We start from the raw sequence: 21,388 nt of genomic DNA, 5'->3' as shown, positions 1-21,388 counted from the left end.
TGGACCCCACAAAGACTGGGAGGCATAGCAGTTTTATCTAATATAGAAGTAAATCCAAAGACAGCTAAAATGGGGAGACAAAGAAACAACATCCAAATGAGAGAAAAGAAGGAATGTCCAGAAAAAAAAAAAAAAGATGGGGACAAGCAACCATTCAAACATAGAGTTCAAAGCAATGGTTATAAAGATATAACTTAGCCCTAACCAGTTTGGCTCAATAAATAGAGCATCAGCCTGCGGACTAAAAGGTGCCAGGTTCAATTCCAGTCAAGGGCATGTACCTTGGTGTGGGCACATCCCCAGGAGGCAGCTGATCGATGTTTCTCTCTCATCGATGTTTCTTACTCTCGATTCCTCTCCCTTCATCTCTGTAAAAAAAAAAAAAAAAAAAAAAAAAAAAAAATCAATAAGATATATTTTAAAAAAAACAAAAACCAGAATTGGAAATGCCTGGCCCAGGGTCAGGGATTTATTTAAAAAAAAAAAAAAAAAAAAAAAAAAAGATGTAACTTAGCGCAAATTACAATAGCATGAAAAAGGAAAGAGAAGCCATGAACAAGAACCAGACAGAAATGAAGAATGATACATCTGACATCAAGAACACACTGGAAGGTATTAAAAGTAGACTGGAGTGCTCGCTTCGGCTGCACATATACTAAAATTGGAACGATACAGAGAAGATAGCATGGCCCCTGCGCAAGGATGACACGCAAATTCGTGAAGCGTTCCATATTAAAAAAAAAAAAAAAGTAGACTGGATGAAGCAGAGGATCAAATCAGCAATAGACAACCACTGGAAGAGAAGGTAAAAATAAATACCCAATTAGAACAAAAAATAGAAAAAAATAATTAAAGAACAGGAAGATAGCATAAGGAAGCTCTCAGACAACATGAAACATAACATCATCTGCACTATGAAAATACCAGAAGGGAAGAGTGTGAGCAAGGAACAGAGAACCTGTTTGAAGAAATAGACAAGCCCCGGTGAGGTTGAGACGGCCCCAGTGGGGTTGCAACGGCCACAGTGGGGTTGCAATAGCCCCGGTGAGGCTGAAACGGCCCCGGTGAGGCTGGGACGGCCCCGATGGGGTCGAGATGGTCCCGGTGTGGTTGAGACGGTCCCGGTGAGGTTGAATCGGCCCCGGTGAGGTTGAATTGGCCCCGGTGAGGTTGAGATGGCCCCGGTGTGGTTGAGACGGCCCATGTGAGGTTGAGACAGCCCCGGTGAAGCTGGGACGGCCCCGGTGAAGCTGGGACGGCCCCGGTGAGGCTGGGACGGCCCCGTTGAGGCTGAGACGGCCCCCCCGTGAGGCTGGGACAGCCCCCGTGAGGCTGAAACGGCCCCCGTGAGGCTGAAATGGCCCCAGTGAGGCTGAAACGGCCCCAGTGAGGTTGAGACAGCAAATGCCAAGAGCAAAAGACAAAGAGAGAATCCTAAAAGCAGCAAGAGAAAGACAGTCAGTTACCTACAAGGGAGTACCCATACGACTTGTCAGCTGATTTCTCAACAGAAACTTTGCAGGCCAGAAGGGAGTGGCAAGAAATATTCAAAGTGATGAATTGCAAGAACCTGAAACCAAGATTACTTTATCCAGCAAAGCTATCATTCAGAAGTGAAGGTCACATAAAGAGCTTCACAGATAAGGAAAAGCTAAAGGAGTTCATCACCACCAAACCAGTATTATATGAAATGCAGAAAGGTATCCTTTAAGAAGAGGAAGAAGAAAAAGGTAAAGATACAAATTATGAACAACAAATACACATCCATCAACAAGTGAATCTAAAAATCAAGTGAATAAATAATCTGATGAACAGTATGAACTGGTGATTATAATAGAATCAGGGACATAGAAAGGGAATGGACTGAGTATCCTTGGGGGGGAAAGGGGTGTGGGGGATGCGGGAAGAGATTGGACAATAATCGTGCACCTATGGCTGAGGACAGTGAGGGCGGAGGGTGGGGTGGAAACTGGGTGGACGGGAGTTATGGTGGGGAAAAAAGAGGAACCAATGTAATAATCTGAACAATAAAGATTTAATTAAAAAAATAAAAAAATAAAAAAAATAAAAACCTGGTTAATACATTTGCCAACTCCCCCCCCCCCAAAAAAAAATTAAAAAAAACAATTAAAAAAAAAGAAAAAGAAATAATGACAGAAAACTTCCCCAACCTGGTGAAGTAAAATATCACACAAGTTCAGGAAGCACGGCGAGCCCAATCAAGATGAAGCCAAAGAGACCCACAGCTAGACACACCATTATTAAAATGGCAAATGTTAAAGACAAAGAAAGAATTTTAAATGCAGCAAGAGAGAGACAGAAAATCACCTACAAAAGAGTTACCATTAGAATGTCAGCTGACTTTTCAATAGAAACACTTCAGGCAAGAAGGTAATGGTATGAAATACTTGAAGTAATGAAAATCAAGGGCCTAAATCCAAGACTACTGTATCCAGCAAGACTATCATTTAAAATTGATGGTGAAATAAAAAGCTTCCCAGACCAAAAAAAAAGGATAAAGAATACATTACCACCAAACCAGCAATACAAGAAATGTTAAAGGGGCTGCTTTAAGAAGAAAGGGAAAGAGAGAGAGAGAGGTTTTTAAGGACTGGAGAGAGAGGTTTGCCATCCATCTTAACTGGAACCTTATCCTGAAAAACATGGGGAATCGCTGAAACATGTTTAAGCAGGAGGGTGACTGAATCGCAGCAACGTTCCCACAGTTCACTCTTCGGTAAAAGCCTGTCTGGCTTTTGCCATATCGCCGTATCACCTCCAGGCAATTTACTTAATTTTTAAACCAACTTTTTTCTTGTATGAATGTGTTTAAAGAGGAAACGTCCTGCCATACCACCCGAAATCAACGTGGCTATTCACGTGGAACCGCCGCTCGTGTCAGTGCACCGTGCCGGCCGAGTCGGTGACCGCGCCGCGCAGACGCGGGTTTCGCCGGCCGCCCCCGGGGCAGGTGTGGGCTCGGGCGCCGCCGCCGCCGCCGCCGCCGCCGCCGCCGGACACGAGCGCCCCGAGGCTCGAGCGCAGGAAGCCCCGGGGCCTGTGGGCGCGGCTGCGGGCAGCATGGCTAACGAGCTCGGAGGTCGCCGCCGCTGCGGTGCCCCCGCTCCCCGACGAGGCGCGCACAGGAAGCCCCGCCGCCGGGTCCGCCCAGTGAGAGGGTGACCTTCCTCCCCGGTCACGGGACTCGCCGGCGGGTCCCCCGGAGGTCTCACACCGCCCCCCACCCCCATTCAAACAGGTTCCTTTCCTCCCACAAACACTGAGCTCTTCTCCACGTCACCCGCCGAGGAGAGCGATGCCGGCGGCCGCCCTCGTGGTCGGGCTGCGTCCCGGCGTCAGCCCAGCGGACGGCCCTCCGGCCGCAGGACCCGGCGAGGACTCGCCCGAGCCTGAGGCCGGCCGGCGGCTCGGAGCCGGGGAAGGCGAGGCCCCGCGGCGGGCGAGCCCGGGCGGGAGGATTCACAGCGGCGGGGCTGCGGGGACGCGACCGGAGAGGCAGAGCCGGTGCGGGCGAGGAGGCAGCGCGGAAGGGAACCGGCGTGGACGGCGGGTCACCACGCCCCCGCCCCGCCGCGGGAGCCCCGCCCCCGCCCCGCCGCGGGAGCCCCGCCCCCGCCCCGCCGCGGGAGCCCCGCCCCCGCCCCGCCGCGGGAGCCCCGCCCCCGCCCCGCCGCGGGAGCCCCGCCCCGCCCCGCCGCGGGAGCCCCGCCCCGCCCCGCCGCGGGAGCCCCGCCCCGCCGCGGGAGCCCCGCCCCGCCGCGGGAGCCCCGCCCCGCCGCGGGAGCCCCGCCCCGCCGCGGGAGCCCCGCCCCGCCGCGGGAGCCCCGCCCCGCCGCGGGAGCCCCGCCCCCGGAGCAGTAGAGCGCGGTCGGGGTAGACGGGCCGCGGCCGCGGCGCGGGGCACGCCGGGAAACTCCCGTCGTCGGCCACCATCTTGCTCGCCTTCCAGTCGGTGACCGAGGGTCAGGGGGATTTGGGGCCATGAAGCTGCTGAGCAGAGCCGGGTCCTTCGCGGTGAGCTCGGCGGCGGGTCTGGGGAGGGCGGGGCAGCTGGGCAGCGAGCGGGTGCGGCCGGAGCCGCCTGGCCTGGGGGTCCGGGCCGGCCTTCGCTCTGTCCTTCAGCTGAACCTGGCGGGCCGAGGGGACGGCCGGCCGCCGGCGTGGGGGCGGGAGGGCCCTGGGAGCCGGGCCCGTGCTCGGCGTAGAAGAGACCGACCGCCCGGGAACCCGAGGGAGGGCGAGGGCTGAGAGCCTCCGAAGGTCACGGCGACCGCGCCGGGGGCGTGGGGCCAGCCAGGCGGCGGCGGGCCCGGGCGCGGCCTCTGCTCTGGCTGCCGCGGCGCATCCGCTTCCCGGGGCGGTGGGCTGCGGGTGACCGTGACGGCGTGTGAGCTCGGGCCCGCCAGGGGTCGTCACCGGGCCTGGCGCTGGGTCCCGCGGGTGCAGGAGTGCGCCGCGGGCTCCCGGGGTCTCCGTGGCCGGCGCCTCCCCCGCGTGAAACAGCTGTCACTGGGGGCCCGGCGTCCGTGTGCTGCCGCCGCGGAGCGATGGTGGTCCGGGCATCGGGACGCTTCGGGAAGCTCAGCGGGCTCGATGTGCCCCGGGAGCGGTTCGGTGTCTGGAAGCGTTTGGTGGTAAACCCGCGAGCAGCGCCGCTGTCAGCCGAGGTCGGCGTGGGGCGAGCGGAGCGCGGAGGCGGTCCCGCCGCGGCAGACCAGCCCCAGACGCCGGGAGCGCCTCGCTGAGCTATAGGGAGCGCTTCACCTGCTAGAGGGGGGTCGGAAGACCAGGGAATGGGGTTCCCCGGGGCTTGATGTTGAAGTAGACGTACCCGGATTATACCAGTCCAGGCTGGTTATCTTCTCCGCCCTGGCCTAGACCCGCCGGCGATTGATTAGCAACCCTCCGAGGGCTTCAGGTGGTCAGGCAAAGGTCCCAGATCTCCCTGCCATTCACCACCTTCCAGCAGGAAAAAAAAACTCAAAAGTAACAACTGGCGAGTGCCAATGTAAACAAATTGCGGGAAACTTGAAAGTAATTATTGTTTCTAATTATAACATATTTTACGTAAGAACAAATTTATACCTGTTTTGTTATTTAAATGACCTAGTAATTGCTAGGATAATTCTTTGAATGGGACAAATAAACACATAACCCACGAAGCGTCACTGTTCAGGCACATTTGAAGGAAAAGTACCAAAATCTCCCTTGGCAATAGAACTATGGATTACTCATATTTGAACTTCTGGGCCCACATGTCTTAAATTTTAATTTTGGGATAATTAAAAGCCAAAATCACAAGTAGGGTTAACTATACCACAACCGGCAAACAAAATTGAAGATAAAGCAGAGCTCATTGTAATTATCATTACAAAGTCTTGCAGCGAATGAAAACTAGGAGGGAGGGGAGTAAGAGACCAACCGAAGGACTTGTATGCATGCATATAAGCATAACTAATGGACATAAGACACTGGGGGGTAAGGGAGGGTAGGGGTTTGTCAAGGGGGGGGGGGGGAAGGATACTTATGTAATACCCTTTGTAATACTTTAAGCGAAAAATAAAAAAAAAAGAAAACTAGGAACCAATTAGTGCACTGCTGCTGAAAGCACTATAAAGCGCCCTCTGTCGTTCACATTCGATCGTTTGATTTTGGCAATACTGTGTTTTATTAACTCTTAACATGATATCCACTAGTAACCTCGTAAACTTCACGCATGATAAAGTAAGTTCTGGGTCCTGTATATCATTTGTCCAAGAGAAGTTCTGCATTTTAGGTTCATTAGCCAACATTTAAGAGGACCCTTTACCTTATCAGTGGCTGCATATTACACACTGAGATTCTGCTGTGGGTGAGCTATTGTTAATCTCAGGATGATGTAAATTTGTATTAGTCAAAGAAGATACAACCCTTCATTGTGTAGTCTCGGTGTAGCACACAAGAGAGTGAAGATACTGTGGGAAATCCTTGGGGCTTGGTAGAAGTTTTCCTTGGTATGCTTTGGATTTTTTAAAAGTGACTAAAATGATTAAGGAGATGTTATTTCAATTGGAAAATAGACTAAAAAGATGAGACTCTTTGGGCAGATAAGAGAAGCAGTAATGCTAAAATCTATAAAAAGGTGTGGTTGTGACAATGCCACGCTTTTTAAAATGCATTAAAGCTAGAAAGAGCCACTTGAAGCATTAATAAGGTAGTTAAAAGGTATAAGAAAATACAGTAATTCTTTACATGGTAAAAGTGAGTATGTAGAACTTGGCATTCCTTCAGGCTCTACAACTCACAAATAAATAAAGTTTTAAGAGAGACATGGCTAAAATGGTGGGTTCATAAGTCCATGATAAGTTAATCAGCCAAATCTTCCCATGGAGTTCTTTTACCCCTGAACACCTTCTATTGCTTGGGCACACTAGGATACGATATACTGTTTTTCTGAGAAATGTCTGTAACCTTTCTTTTTTGTATGTTTAGAGATTTTATTCCCTCAAAGTTGCTCCCAAAGTGAAAGCCACGCCTGCCCCTGCAGGAGCGCCTGTACATCCTCAGGACCTTGAGGTTAGTCTCACGGAGTGGCTCCCCGGAACCGACACATACCTTATATCTTGGGTAATATAAAGACAGTAATCACATCTCTGCTTTATATTATTGTTTCTACTTTATTTTAAATACAGTTTACCAAGTTACCAAATGGTTTAGTGATTGCGTCTCTGGAAAACTATGCTCCTGCATCAAGAATCGGTTTGTTCATTAAAGCTGGCAGTAGGTACGAGGACTCTAACAACTTAGGAACCTCTCATTTGCTTCGTCTTGCATCTAGTCTGGTAAGCATCTTTACTACCTCATTATGTTTAGAAATACCGTGGCCTCCTGGTCTACAGGAAAGAAAAGCAGTGTGCCTGTATTAGTTTGTGAGGGCTACCATAACATATACTTCAGACTGAGTGGCTTCAACAACAGAAATTATCCTCAGATTTCTAGAGGCTAGCAGTCACACTCAGGGTGTCAGTGGAACCGTGTCCCCTCTGCCCCGCCTCTTCCTTCTGGTGGTGGCAGCAGTCCTTGGTGTACCTGGGCTTGTAGCTGCATCTCTCCATTTTCTCCTGTCACATAGTATTTCCTCTGTCTCTGTGTCCAAATATCCCTCTTACTTGAGGCTTCCATTCCTATTAAATTTAGGGCCCACTCTAATCTACTGTGACCTCGTTTCAAATACATTTGCAGAAGACACTATTTTCAGATAAGGTCACAGTCACAGTGGATGTGAATTTGGGGGGACACTATTCAACCCTCTACAATCCCCTAATATAACATGAAAAACCACAGGATATTTACCACAGAGAAGTATTAAATTAGTGCCCATCTGAATGTTCATGCTGGAGCATAAAAGACAAGTGTGTTTTTTTTTTCTTAAATATATTTTATTGATTTTTTACAGAGAGGAAGAGAGAGGGATAGAGAGTTAGAAACATCAATGAGAGAGAAACATTGATCAGCTGCCTCCTGCACACCCCTCAATGGGGATGTGCCCACAACCAAGGTACATGCCCTTGACCGGAATCGAACCTGGGATGCTTCAGTCCGCAGGCCGACGCTCTATCCACTGAGCCAAACCTTTTAGGGCTCAGTTTTTTTTAAAATACCAAAAATTAAAAGAAAATTATTCTTTCCCATATGCAAATCTCTTTCAGAAAAGACTGATGAATCCAGTAAGCTTGTATTTGATAATGGAATTTTTGCCTAAATGTACTTTATATAAAAATCTATACTTGTGCTTTTTGGTGAACTTTGTTTTATAATTCTTAAACTAAAAAGGATCTACCATTCAGGTAAAGTTCCCTTTGAATCTATGACAGTAAGATAGTAGGTTATGATATAGTGTGCTATTTGGCAAACTTAGCATTAAAAAACTAAAAACAATTGTTCTTTCTCTTTTAAGACTACAAAAGGAGCGTCATCTTTTAAGATAACCCGTGGAATTGAAGCAGTTGGTGGTAAATTAAGGTTTGTTAAAAATAAGTAATAGTAAATAAATAGTGAAAACTTATTGTAAGGGAACTTTTCTCTGTTATCAAAATGGTTAAGGATTTCTTAAAGAAGGAAAAAACTAATGAATTTGACTACATCAAAATGTAAATCATCTTTATGCTTTAAAGTAAAAATTTAATTAACTGGGCATAGATATTTGCAACACACATAACATGGAGAGGATTGTTTGGAAAAATAAAGAATCACAAATTAGGGTGAAAAAAACAACCAAAGAGAAGATGGACAAACAAAGGATAGGAACAGGCTAATACCAGAAGAGGAAGCCAGAAACAGCAATCTTTACTTGTAATCAATAGTTTGCTATCATGCCACACCCAACAGTTTTTATATGTTGTGTTGGAGTGTTATGGGAGATAGAAATTATCTTTTACGGCTGGTGGGAGTATAAATTGATATAACTACTTAGGAAAGAATCAAGAAATACCTAGTATTATTGAAAATGAGCATACCCTAAAACCTAGCATTTTTTAATCCACATGCACAAAGATGTCTTTGTAGAGCCTGGAAGCAATTTCAATGGCCACTTTTAGGGAAATGGGTAAAGTATGATACACTCAAATCATGGGACTACTACACCGCAGCTAAGGAATGAGCTAGAGCTGCATATCAACAGAGACTAAAAACAATGTTTTATGGAAAATTTTATTCCAAGATTTTTTTTAAAGTATGAGGCACTTATAATTTTTTTAAAAGCAAAATAATAATGTATACTGCTTATGAATATGTTTGTCTCTAGAGTGGGAGAGAGTAAGGGAATTAGCCTGGGAAGGATACAGAGATCTGCAACTTCACTTGTCTTTTTTTTTTTTCTTAAGTTGTGGTAAAATAACATAAAATGTGTCACTTTTAAGTATACGGTTCTACAGTAAGAGGCATGAAGCAACCATCAGAACCATGCATCTCCAGAATGTTTTCACCTTCTCCAGCTCCTGCCAGCCACTTTTCTGTGTTCAGTCTCTGTGTTTTGACTACCTAGGTATCTAATATAAGTGGAATTATACAATATTTGTCCCTTTATGACTGACTTATTTCACTTAGCGTAATGTCTTCAAGATTCATCTATGTATAATATGTCAGGATTTCCTTTTTAAGATTAAATTATTTGCTTTTTTCTTTTGCTATTTTCTTATTAGAAATATCTTTAATATTTTTTCATTTCTCAATTATAGTTGACATACAGTATTATATTAGTTTCAAATGTACAACATAGTTTTTTGGGAGGGGAATTGTTTTGTTTTTTCCTTTGATTTTTAGAGAGAATGGAGGGGGGCCTGTGAGGAGAGCCATCAATTGGTTGCCTCCAGTACATGCCCGGGGCTAAGGATTGAACCTAAAACCCAGGTATGTGCCCATGACCGGGAATTGAACCCGAGACCCTTCAGTGCATGGGCCGGTGCTCTATCTACTGAGCCACACCAGTCAGGGTGCTTTTTAAATATTTTTAAAATTTTAGTTGATGAATATGTATATTATTTATACTTTTTTATACTTCAAAATAGTTCTGTGGTTTTTTTTCCAAGGAACTGGTTGGTTTAACAAAGGTATAAGGGAAAACTTTTGATTCCAATAATTCATTGTCATTATTTCTGTTGCAGCGTGACTTCAACAAGAGAAAACATGGCCTACACTGTGGAATGCCTGCGGGATGACATGTAAGCACCTGCACGTATTAGGACATCTGCTTTTTAAAAAAAGTTACTGATTTCAGAGAGAGAAAAGCATCAATTTGTTGTTCTACTTATTTATGCATTCATTGCTTGATTCATGTTTCTGCCAAACCTATGACCTTGGCATATTGGAATAACGCCAAGACCAACTGAGGTACCTGGCCAGGGCTAGGACATCTACTTTTAAAGAAATACTGAGCTGCTCAGTTCTAAATGTAGCATTATGACCTCTGAATTTGGTTTTGGGTTATGAGTTGCCAAGTGCTTAAAACAGTGTACTTGCCACAAGGTTAAAGTTTAATTTGAGAGTGTTAATTACATAGAATGGATGTTGGTTTTAAATTTTTGACTCCTAACTTGTATCTTGATGTCTTCTGTAGCGAAATTCTAATGGAGTTCCTGCTCAATGTCACCACAGCACCTGAATTTCGTCGTTGGGAGGTGGCTGCCCTTCAGTCTCAGCTGAGGATTGACAAAGCTGTGGCTCTTCAGAATCCACAGGCTCGTAAGTGCATTTTCAGATTACATCAGTTGTTTCTAAGATACTGGTTTTTTGAGAAGATGAGTTTATCGGAGGAAAAATAATGTCGCTGAAGCTTTTTTCTGCTTGGGTTTGAACATGCCTTTTTCATAAATTTTTCCAGTTTTTTAAATATATTGTTTGTTCTTTTGTTTCTAAATATTTATATTGTTAATTATTTTTCATCTTTGATAATATATATTGATTATGGAAACATAAGCATTTTCCTGTCCCTCCACCCCATGTTTTGTTCATCTGTTTGTTTTGCTTCCACCAAATCCAGCAGCAGTTTATTGGTGCTGCTGATGTTGTTTATTGTTATGTATGGCTGTTACTGTTTAGCCCACCCACCTTTATTGGGTCTTTCCAAAGCAAGCTACCTAATTTTTTAAAAATGACTTTTTTGTATTCATTTTTTATATGTATGTAATGTTTGATTATATAATCTTGACAAGTACAACTGGAAAAATAAATTTGTAAACAAGCACCACCCCTTGGAAGTCACACAACTTTTGGTAGAAGCAGATGTGCAGGTAGACCACTCAGGTCTAAATAGGCTCCGTGTGGCATGGGTTTCACTCAGCATGCAGACCTGTCGCAGGAGACCCACTCGATTGGTCCTCTCAACTCCTATCACCCTGCCCCACCGAGCTCACACCCTGTGGAAGTGTTTGTGGGTGCAGGCAGCCGGGGCCCACTCTACAGCCTTTCTTCAGAAGGCCCTGGAGGAAGACCAGATGGCTTCAGTGGGTGACGGAGTAGGCAGACCTCAGGGTGCCTTAGACCTTTCATTGATCTGCCCCCAGAGGAAGCCGAGGCTTGTACACAGCTTGGTCCCTCCCACACACACCCAAGCGCAAAAGAAGCAGCCACAAACAGTGAATAGTGTGGTAGGTCCAAACAGGTAGCCCAAGGCCAGTTACTCGCAGCATCTGACATCAGCCTGCACCAGAAACCTGCCCAAGTGGTTCTGGGACACCAACACAACCAGTGTTGGACTTCAGACCACACCAGAGCTCAACCCAACAAGCCACATGAAAAGCACATGCAAAGGGGGATTCCAACAGGCACCAGACCCTACTGGGAACAACTCCAACGGGGGGGGGCGGGGGGGGGCAGGGCGCCCCCCCTGCACAGCGACTCATATACTGTGATCAAGGTTTATCCTTATAGTCGGCCAACCTGAGGGTTAACTCCACCCATGAACAGGCCCACAGCATGTAATACTCAATTACAATAGGAGAGCGCACATAACCCACAAGAGACATTCCTGGAACACCTAGCTCAGGTGATCTAGAAGATAGAGCCACTGAGTCCCACAAGACACCTACATCATAAAGCCATCATAACAAGTTGGGGAGTCATAGCAGATCTACCTAATACACGGAGACAAACAGAAAGGCAGCATGCAGACCCTCGTCTCCTGTCAACTGTTGGCAATATAATGAGTGCTTGGTTCATGTTAGCTGATGTTATTGCATGGTGATACTTTGTGTCACAAAGGAGTATGATCTTTGTTACGCCCGACTTCTACCAAAGAAATACAGGGTGTCCCAAAAAAATGTATACACACTTAACAGCTGATAGCTCAATTGATGTTTCTTTCTTTTCAGATATAACCCATTGGAATTAATTATTCGAAGTGTGTATATATTGTGGGGAGATACTTTAGAGATAGAATGGTAAAATTTACAAAAGACGACTTGTGTGTACAGAGTGGCTTCTTCCCCGCTGGTAGCAGTGAGGCTCCAGTCCTCATCCTTTCTGTCTGAGCAGTTACTGTCTACTGGCAGGCGTCTGCCTGCAGGTTTACATCCTCAGCCCATCTTCCCATTGCTGTGACAGTACAGTGATCCCTCTGACATGAACATCCAGTGAAAATCCTTTAACGGCTTCTAATTGTCTGTGAGAAAGCCCAGACTCTTTAACGTAGCATATGTGCTAACATGCGTGGCCGGGCCCTCTGCCTCCCTTGTTTCTTGCTCTCCCCTGCCCCTCCTAGCTGCAATTCCCCCTTTGAATCAAATTGTCTCATATTTTATGCCGTCATCTCTTTCTGCTGCTTGAAATGCCATTCCCAAATCACTCACCTGTCAAACACCTACTCATTCATCCCAGAGTTTACTTCTGTTAACTCCTATCTAGTTCCCACTGCCTTCCCATGTCCCACTTTTGATGTACTATTGACATCATACCCATAATACTTGATCTCACAGTTTTTTTTCCTCTCAACGTTTTGGTTTTCTTTCTTTTATTGATTTCAGAGAGGAAGGAAGAGGGAGAGAGAGATAGAAAATAGGAACATCAATGATGAGAGAGAATCATTGATCAGCTGCCTTATGCACACCCCTACTGGGGATCAAGCCCACAACCTGGGTATGTGCCTTGACTGGAATCGAACCTGAGGCCCTTCAGTCCACAGGCCGACACTCTATCCACTGAGCCAAACCAGCTAGGGCTCTCTCAACATTTTGAGGATAGACTCGTCTCTGTATTGCCAGCACTTGCACAGGACCTGGCATAGGAAGATTGCCCAACAGTAAGTAAATGAAAGGGACATAGCTCAAGCAAAGGCTCAAGCAGGAAGCCGGGACAGTACCAGGGCACTGGGGAGGAGTACAATTTGGTGGTAGCATTTGATCCCTGAAAGCTGGTGATAGGACCTAAGCTTCACACTCTCCTAGAGCCTCTTACCCTGACAGCTCCCTCATTATCTAGAGGGAACCTAGAAGTAAGTAAAATTTAGGTTAAATGATTTGTACAAGGTCTTAGGGCAAGTCAGACTTCCTTTATACTTTCCAGATAATACCAGGTAGATAGAAAAGTATTTATGTGGAGTCTAGTGTGTAAAAACTGTCGTATGTATAATCTCTTACTTTTCTCAGCAGTTTCAACTGGCAAAATTTTAAAAGTTGCCATAAGATGTCCTGGCCAGTGTTTCTCAGTGGTTAGAGCATCGGCCCACTCAACAAAGGGTCACGGGTTTGATTCCTGGTTAAGGGTATGTACCTGGGGTGCAGGTTTAATCCCCAGCCCAGTCAGGGCATGTGTGGAAGGCAACCAATCCATGTGTCTCTCACATTGATGTTTCTCTCTCCCTCACCCTCCTCTTCCCATCCTCCCTTCCACTCTCTCTAAAAATCAATGGAGAAAATATTCTTAGGTGAGGATTAACAAAATAAACATAAATAAAAGTTGCCATAAGATGACCACAGCTGTATAGTCTAGTTCAGGGGTGGGCAAACTTTTTGACTCGAGGGCCACAATGGGTTCTTAAACTGGACCGGAGGGCCAGAACAAAAGCATGGATGGAGTGTTTGTGTGAACTAATATAAATTCAAAGTAAACATCATTACATAAAAGGGTACGGTCTTTTTTTTTTTTTTAGTTTTATTCATTTCAAATGGGCCGGATCCGGCCCGCGGGCCGTAGTTTGCCCATGGCTGGTCTAGTTGCTTTATAAATTCTAAAAATGTTGTCTTTTTTTAAATTATATATCCATAACTGCTTCTTTACTTATTTTTCAGATATCATTGAAAATCTGCATGCTGCAGCTTACCGAAATGCCTTGGCTAATTCCTTGTATTGTCCTGATTATAGGATTGGAAAAGTGACACCAGATGAGGTAATGTGGAACACATTATGTTTTAAAATGTTATTTCTTTGCCCAGCCATCATGGCTCGGGTTGAGCATCGACCTATGAACCAGGAGGTCAGGTTTGATTCCCCGTTAAGGCATATGTCTGAGTTGTGGGCTCAGTCCCCAGTGTGGGGTGTGCAGGAGGCAACCGACAATGATTCTTTCTTATCATTGATATTTTATTTCTCTCTCCCTCTCCCTTCTTCTCTGAAATCAATAAAAATATTTTTTTAAAAATAAGTAAAAATAAAAAAAAATAAAATAAAATGGGCTTCTTTTCGCATTAAACTGAACATTCATCTGCCATGTTGGGTTTATTTGCTAACTTTTTAAAAAATATGTTTTTATTGATTTTAGAGAGAGAGGAAAGGAGAGGGATATAGAGAGAGAAACATTGATGAGAGAAACATCAATAGGCTGCCTCCTGCAACACAGGCCAGGCTGTTTGCTAATTGTTTTTTAAGAAATACACTTGCTTTCCCCTCCCCCGCCCCCATAAGCTTTTTAACTAAAATTGTATCAGAATAATTTTTGTATGTTTTAACTTTAAAAAGTTTTTATTATAAGAGGGACCTTTTCATTACAGAAAATTCAGAAAACAATGACAAGCAAAATGAAGGGAAATGTCTCATATACCTAAAGGCAGTCAATGTGAATATGTAGGTTTATTGTCTTCTAGACCTTTTTCTGTGTGTATCATTGAGGAAACAGTTATTAAACTAAATATCTGTAGAATAAAGTACTATTCAATCATTCATGTTATTAATTGACTAGAGGCCCAGTGCACAAAAATTTGTGCACTGGGTGGGGGGAGGGTGTCCCTTAGCCTGGCCTGGGACCCCTCGGGGGATGTCCACCTGCTGGCTTAGGCCCGCTCCCATGGGGGGATTGGGCCTAAGCTGGTAGTCAGACATCCCTCTGGCAGCCCGGGAGCCCTCGGGGGATGTCCACTTGCCAGCGGGGAGCAGGCCTAAGCTGCAGTCGGACATCCTTAGCGCTGCTGAGGAGGCGGGAGAGGCTCCCACCACCACTGCTGTACTGGCAGCTGTCAACCTGGCTTGTGGCTGAGCAGAGCTCCCCTGTGGAAGCGCACTGACCACCAGGGGGCAGTTCCTGCATTGAGCATCTGGTGGTCAGTGTGTGTCATAGTGACCAGTCATTCCCAATCGCTCTGCTGTTAGGGTCAATTTGCATATTACCCTTTTACTATATAGGATAGAGGCCTGGTACACGGGTGGGGGCCGGCTGGTTTGCCCTGAAAGGTGTCCCGGATCAGGGTGGGGTCCCGCTGGGGTGCCTGGCCAGCCTGGGTGAGGGGCTGATGGCTGTTTGCAGGCTGGTCACACCCCCTTCAGGGTGGGAGTCTCCGCTGGGATACCTGGCCAGCCTGGGTGAGGGGCTAATGGCTGTTTGCAGGTTGGCCACAGCCCCTTCAGTGTGGGGGTCCTCACTGGGGTGCCTGGCCAGTCTGGGTGAGTGGCTGTTGGCTGTTTGCAGGCTGACCATGGCCCCCAGCCACCCAAGCTCCCAGTGGAGGCTGGCTGGACACAGGTATCTGGGATTTATTTGTCTTCTATAATTGGAACTTTGTTGCCTTGAGCGAGGCCACAGCTGGCCAGGGCAGGCGGGAAGCTTGGCTTCCTCCATTGCCGGGGCAACCAAGCCTCCTGCTTGCTCCAGCTCTGTGGCTGTCGGCCGCCATCTTGGTTGGGTTAATTTGCATACAGTCACTCTGATTGGCTGGTGGGCGTGGCTTGGGGCATAGCGGAGGTGCAGTCAATTTACATGTTTCTCTTTTATTAGATTAGACTAGAGGCCCGGTGCACAAAAATTTGTGCACTCGGGGGGTGATGGAGGGTCCCTCAGCCGGGCCTGTGCCCTCTCGCAGTCTGGGACCCCTCAGGGGATGACCACCTGCTGGCTTAGGCCCACTCCCCGGGGGGAATAGGCCTAAGATGGCAATCAGACATCCCTCTGGCAGCCCGGCAGCCAGATATGATGGGGGGGTGTCCACTTGCCAGCAGGGAGCACGCCTAAACTGCAGTCGGACATCCTTAGCGCTGCTGAGGAGGCAGGAGAGGCTCCCACCACCACCACTGTACTGGCAGCCGTCAGCCTGGATTGTGGCTGAGCAGAGCTCCCCCTGTGGAAGCGCACTGACCACCAGGGGACAGCTCCTGTATTGAGTATCTGCCCCCTGGTGGTCAGTGTGTGTCATAGTGACCAGTCATTCCCAGTCCTGCTGTTAGGGTCAGTTTGCATATTACCCTTTTACTATATACGATAGAGGCCTGGTGCACGGGTGGGGGCCGACTGGTTTACCCTGAAGGGTGTCCCAGATCAGGGTGGGGGTCCCACTTGGGTGCCTGGCCAGCCTGGATGAGGGGATGATGGCTGTTTGCAGCTGGTCACACCCCCTTCAGGGTGGGTGTCCCCACTGGGGTTCCTGGCCAGTCTGGGTGAGGGGCTGAGGGCCGTTTTCAGGCTGGCGGGCGACTGAAGCTCCCAACCTCTCCTTTTTTTTTCTTTTTTTTGTTTTATTCTGGGATTTATTTACCTTCTATGTATGAGCCTGGGAATGGGTGGGGGTGGGGAAACAGTGATAGTGTTTTTGTTTTTTTAAGTCCCCCAGATAATTATTTCATCATCCAGGTTGGAAACCCTGGTATAGACAGTAACCTCATGACAAGATGGGGGTGAAAGAGGTACAGTAGGGTAATTCTGTTAGCCCTCTGTAGAATGTTAATAGTGGTTTAGTACTACCTGCATAAAGACAAAAGAAACCTCATATGCTGCTTAAATCACATTATCTTAAAAATCATAAACTAGGTCCCATTTTTTTCAAGTTCAAGCCAGGGTGCTCTAATTTTTTATTCTCTTTTTTAGTCTTTTTTTTCCCCCCAGCAACATCTTTATTGAGGTGTAATTCACATACCATACAGTTCACCTACTTAAAGTCTACAATTCAGTAATTTTCATTATATTCACAGTTATGTAACCATCAACACATTAAGTTCTAGTGTTTTAAGCCAGGAGTGGGGAACCTTTTTTTCTGCCAAGGGCCATTTGGAGATATTATATTCATTTGCAGGCCCTACAAAATTGTCACCTTAAAAATTAGCCTGCTATATTTGGTCAAACATTTAATTAACTCACCCCTAATGCCTTGGCAGAGCCAGACCAGATTATTTTGAAGGCCTTATCTGGCCCATGGGCTGGACTCCAGTTCCCCACTCCTGTTTTATTGAGTAATTTTTAAAGAAAATCCAGGTGTTCCCTTATTTGTTATACAGCTTTGAAGTGAGCATTTTCCTGCTGAACTGCAGTTTTAAGTTTTTACAGCTTTGTATATATTTATACCAATATAATCTAACAAGTGTTTTTAACTTCCTCAGTTACATCACTATGTTCAGAACCATTTTACAAGTGCAAGAATGGCTTTGGTTGGACTTGGTAAGTTGGGAATTGCCTACATGTCAGTTTGCTTCTTTAAGGAGTAATCTTTTAAATTATAATTAGGTGAACACAGGATTGAACAAAATTTGACAGCTCAGTCCTGTTTATGTCTCACAGGCAGTATGTAATGAGGTTTTAATTGCTAGCGTGTTTTCTTGGAAAGCAGAATCCAGCATTTAACTTTATAAACTACTAGTTTTAAATTCATTACAGTGTTTGCGAAACCTTTGACAAAGGGCAAGTTTCTCTAGGCAGAGAACTTTGTACAAGTTTCCTTTTTTCTTTTTTTTCTTTTTTTTAGGAAGTACAGTTTAATAGAAAAATAGACAAAGGGCATGAATAAACAACTCGTGGGGAAAGTGTGTATGGGGGTGGGGGTCATTTGTCATTGTAAAAGATGGTCAGCCTCACTAATAATTAAGAAAATTTTTATCTGTGAGATTGGCAAAAATTAAAATGTTGACCCTGCCCAATATTACCCAGAATAGGGAAATAGTAGGCACTCTCAAAAGTTGTTAGTGTGAGTATAAAATGATAGAACATTTTTGGAGGCCTATTTTAGTATATTAAAATTCTAAATGTTTATGTTCTTAGACCTAGCAGTTTTACTTTTAAGAATTTAACCTGCAGTAACACTTGATCAAGTTTACAAAATAGTTGCATGAGATTATTTGCAATATTGTTTTTTGGTTCATTTGTTTTGTAAATTATAGCTTAATTGAGGTATAATTCACATGCCATAAAATTCACCCCTATTTTAAAGTATAGTCAGAGTTGTGCAACTGATAACACTGTTATTTCAGATTATTTTCATCATTCCCAAAGAGAAACCCCTTACTCAATAGCAGTGACTCTTCATTCCACCTCCTCCTTGCCTCTCTGGCAACTACTAATCTTTCTGTCGATACAGAGTTAACTGTTCTGGACTCTTCACCTAAATGGAATCATATTTTACATGGCCTTTTGTAACTGGCTTCTTTCACTTAGCATAATGCTTACAAAGTTCCTTCATATTATAGCATGTACCAGTGTTCCCTTTTCTGGCTGAAAAATATTCCATCACCATGTGTTATTTATTTATCAGTTCATCAGTTGGATATATGTGTTGCTTCTACCTTTTGGCTATTGTGAATATAAACATTTGTGTATAAGGTTTTTGCTAGATTAGAACACTTTGTTTTTATTTTTTTCAATATATTTTTGTTGATTTGAGAGAGGGAGAGAGAGAAATAGTGATGAGAGAGAACCATCGATCAGCTGCCTCCAGCATGCCTCCTACTGGGGACCGAGACTGCAACCTGGCATGTGCCCTGAGTGGGAATTGAACCACAACCTCCTGTTTCATAGGTTGACGCTTAACCATTGAGCCACACCAGCCGGGCTAGAACACCTTGTTTTTAATTCTTTTGGGTATACTAGTATGCCTAGGAGAAGAATTGCCAGGACATGGTAACTTGTAACCATTTGAAGAACTACCAGACTGTTTTCCAAAGCAATTGAGCTATTTTCCATTCCCACCAACAGTGCATAAGGGTTCCAATTTCTCCATATTCTCACTAGCACTTGTTATTTTCTGCCTTTTGATTATGGCCATCCAAGTGGATGTGAAATCTCATTGTAGTTTTGATTTGTAGTTCACTGATGACTAATGACATCGAGCATCTTATTTTGTGTTTAGTGGGCATTTGTATATCTTCTTTGAAGAAATGTCTATTCCAGTCCTTTGTCCATTTTTGTATTAGGTATTTTGTTTTGTTTTTATTGTTGAGTTGCGTGTTTGTTTTTTAAATATGTTTTTATTGATTTTTAGAGGGAGAGGGATAAAGAGATAGAAACATCAATGATGAGAGAGAATCATTGATCGACTGCCTCCTCTACACCCCACACTGGGTATTGAGCCCGCAACCCAGGCATGTGCCCTAACTAGTAATGAAACTGTGACCTCCTAGTTCATAGGTCAACGCTCAACCACTGAGCCATGCTGGCTGGGCTAACCAGTGACCTCTTGGTTCATGGTTCAACACTCAACCACTGCGGCACACTGGGTGGGCTGTATGTTTTTTTATTTTTGAGTTGTAAAACTTATTTGTATATTGTGGATACTAATTCCTTACCAGATACATTATTTGCAAATTTTTTCCCATTCTGTGAGTTGTCTTTTTACTCTCTCAAAAGTGTCCTTTGGTACACAATGAATATTGTATTAATAGCCAACTGTTGGAAACGTGAATGTCCATAAAGAAGGGGTTGATTAAGTAAATGATTCATATAATAGAATTCTTTATAACCATTAAAGGTTTGATGTAGACCACTCAATTACAAAAGACAAGTTAAATATCAATATAATAACCATTTTGTAAATGAAGAAAATGAAGCTGATATTAATATATGCCTAGAAAAAGTTCTAGACTAATATGTAGTAAACTGTAAATGGGTATCTGAGAGAATGGCATTTTGGGGGAGGGGACTCTTGTTTACTGTTTATTTCTGTAATATTTGAATTGTGTAATCATTATTTTTAAAATAGTAGATGTTTTACAATTGTGTTTTAGAAATTCTGGTTCTAGCTTTTTTTTTTTTCTGGTGAAATAGGTGTGAGTCATCCTGTTCTGAAGCAAGTTGCTGAACGGTTTCTGAACATGAGGGGTGGGCTTGGTTTATCAGGTGCAAAAGCCAGATACCGTGGAGGTGAGTGTTTGTTCGGTTAGGGTCTATATTTCAGAAGGAATCCCTCCACCCCCAGAATTATGTCAGAGTGGAATAGGCCTGATTATTTACTGCCACACAGTCCTAATGTGGAAGGAAAGAATTAGATGGCTTGGGTGTTGTCTATTAAACATGTTTTTTGTGTGTTGGGGGAAGGGCAAGATGGCAGGGAAAGAGCAGTGGGCCTCAGAAAAGCTTCATCTTAGTGAATTCATAATGTTGGGCACAGAATCCTGAAGAATAAAACTGGTGGTGACCAAGCCACTTTCTTTTTCACCCTCCTGACACGGCCCAGGTGAAATTCGAGAGCAGAATGGAGACAGTCTTGTTCATGCTGCCTTTGTAGCAGAGAGTGCTGCCACAGGAAGTGCAGAAGCAAATGCATTTAGTGTTCTCCAGCATGTCCTCGGCGCCGGACCACACGTCAAGCGGGGCAGCAACGCCACCAGCTCTCTGTACCAAGCTGTTGCCAAGGGGATGCACCAGCCATTTGACGTAAGTCTGCCCAGTTGCTCTCTCTCCTTTGTTTTCAAAGGCTCAGTGTTTAATGTAGTCCTGATGGTCTGTACTTAATGTTAATCTCTTAAATTTTAAGACAAACACAAAAAAATCTTTGTAAAGTTGAAGGGACAGCCAGGCTTACTGTATTTTCAGCCCATCCTACATGGCTCAGTGGTTGCGCATCGACCTATGAACAGTTCTATTCCCGGGGCACATGCCAAGGTTGCAGGCTCAATCCCCAGTGGAGGATATGCAAGGGGGGACAGCTGATCAATGATTCTCTCTCATTGATGTTTCTATCTCTCTCTTCCACTCCCTTCCTCTCTGAAATCAATAAAAATATTTTTTAAGAAACCAAAAGTTACTATCTTTTCAATTATTCTAATATACTAGAAAGAAAAATACTTTAAAAGTCGGGAATTCACACTTCAGTTCCCTTTAGAATAAAGCTTTAAATGTTAAACATTCTCTAAATTCTAATTAGTCTTTTCTTTTTTTCTAAATTTTCTTCTGTCCCCTTCCATTCTATGCTACTTCCTGAATTTCACTGGTCTTTATGTTTTCCAATCAAGTATACAAGATACACACCCAGAAACTCCTCCAGCTTGAGGTTAAGTTAAAAATGATGGCATTTAATCTTAGCAAAAAGTCCATGCTACTTTTTTTGTTTGTTAATCCTCACCTGAGGATATTTTTTCCATTGATTTTTAGAGAAAATGGAAAGGAGGGGGAGAGGAGAGAGAGAAACAGCAATGTGAGCGAGACATCGATCTGTTGGGGCTAGGGATCAAACCTACAGCCCAGGCACGTGCCCTTGACCAGGAATTGAAT

General features: G+C 44.8%; 1 protein-coding gene and 1 non-coding gene across 2 annotated transcripts in view; both read left to right on the top strand.

The window, feature by feature from the left end:
* The first annotated feature begins 631 nt into the window (after positions 1-631).
* On the top strand, positions 632-737 carry LOC139009580 (U6 spliceosomal RNA). Its single transcript, XR_011471318.1, has one exon. It is a non-coding gene; the product is annotated as a U6 spliceosomal RNA (small nuclear RNA).
* Positions 738-3,919: 3,182 nt separating this feature from the next.
* Positions 3,920-21,388, top strand: part of UQCRC2 (ubiquinol-cytochrome c reductase core protein 2) — a 31,342-nt gene continuing 13,873 nt past the window's right edge. Inside the window, exons 1-10 of the mRNA XM_070413701.1 lie at positions 3,920-4,035; positions 6,493-6,576; positions 6,693-6,842; positions 7,958-8,022; positions 9,663-9,719; positions 10,115-10,239; positions 13,782-13,879; positions 17,290-17,347; positions 19,943-20,038; positions 20,352-20,551. Coding sequence (XP_070269802.1) covers positions 4,003-4,035; positions 6,493-6,576; positions 6,693-6,842; positions 7,958-8,022; positions 9,663-9,719; positions 10,115-10,239; positions 13,782-13,879; positions 17,290-17,347; positions 19,943-20,038; positions 20,352-20,551 — 966 coding nt within the window. The 5' untranslated portion in view covers positions 3,920-4,002. The remainder of the gene's footprint in view (positions 4,036-6,492; positions 6,577-6,692; positions 6,843-7,957; positions 8,023-9,662; positions 9,720-10,114; positions 10,240-13,781; positions 13,880-17,289; positions 17,348-19,942; positions 20,039-20,351; positions 20,552-21,388) is intronic.

Source organism: Myotis yumanensis, unplaced genomic scaffold (assembly GCF_028538775.1).
Source record: "Myotis yumanensis isolate MYYU_CA2020_CCGP unplaced genomic scaffold, mMyoYum1.0.hap1 SCAF_4, whole genome shotgun sequence".
Classification (NCBI taxonomy): Eukaryota; Metazoa; Chordata; class Mammalia; order Chiroptera; family Vespertilionidae; genus Myotis; species Myotis yumanensis.
The sequence above is the reverse complement of the archived record's forward strand: the minus strand, read 5'-3'. Positions and strand labels throughout refer to the sequence as shown.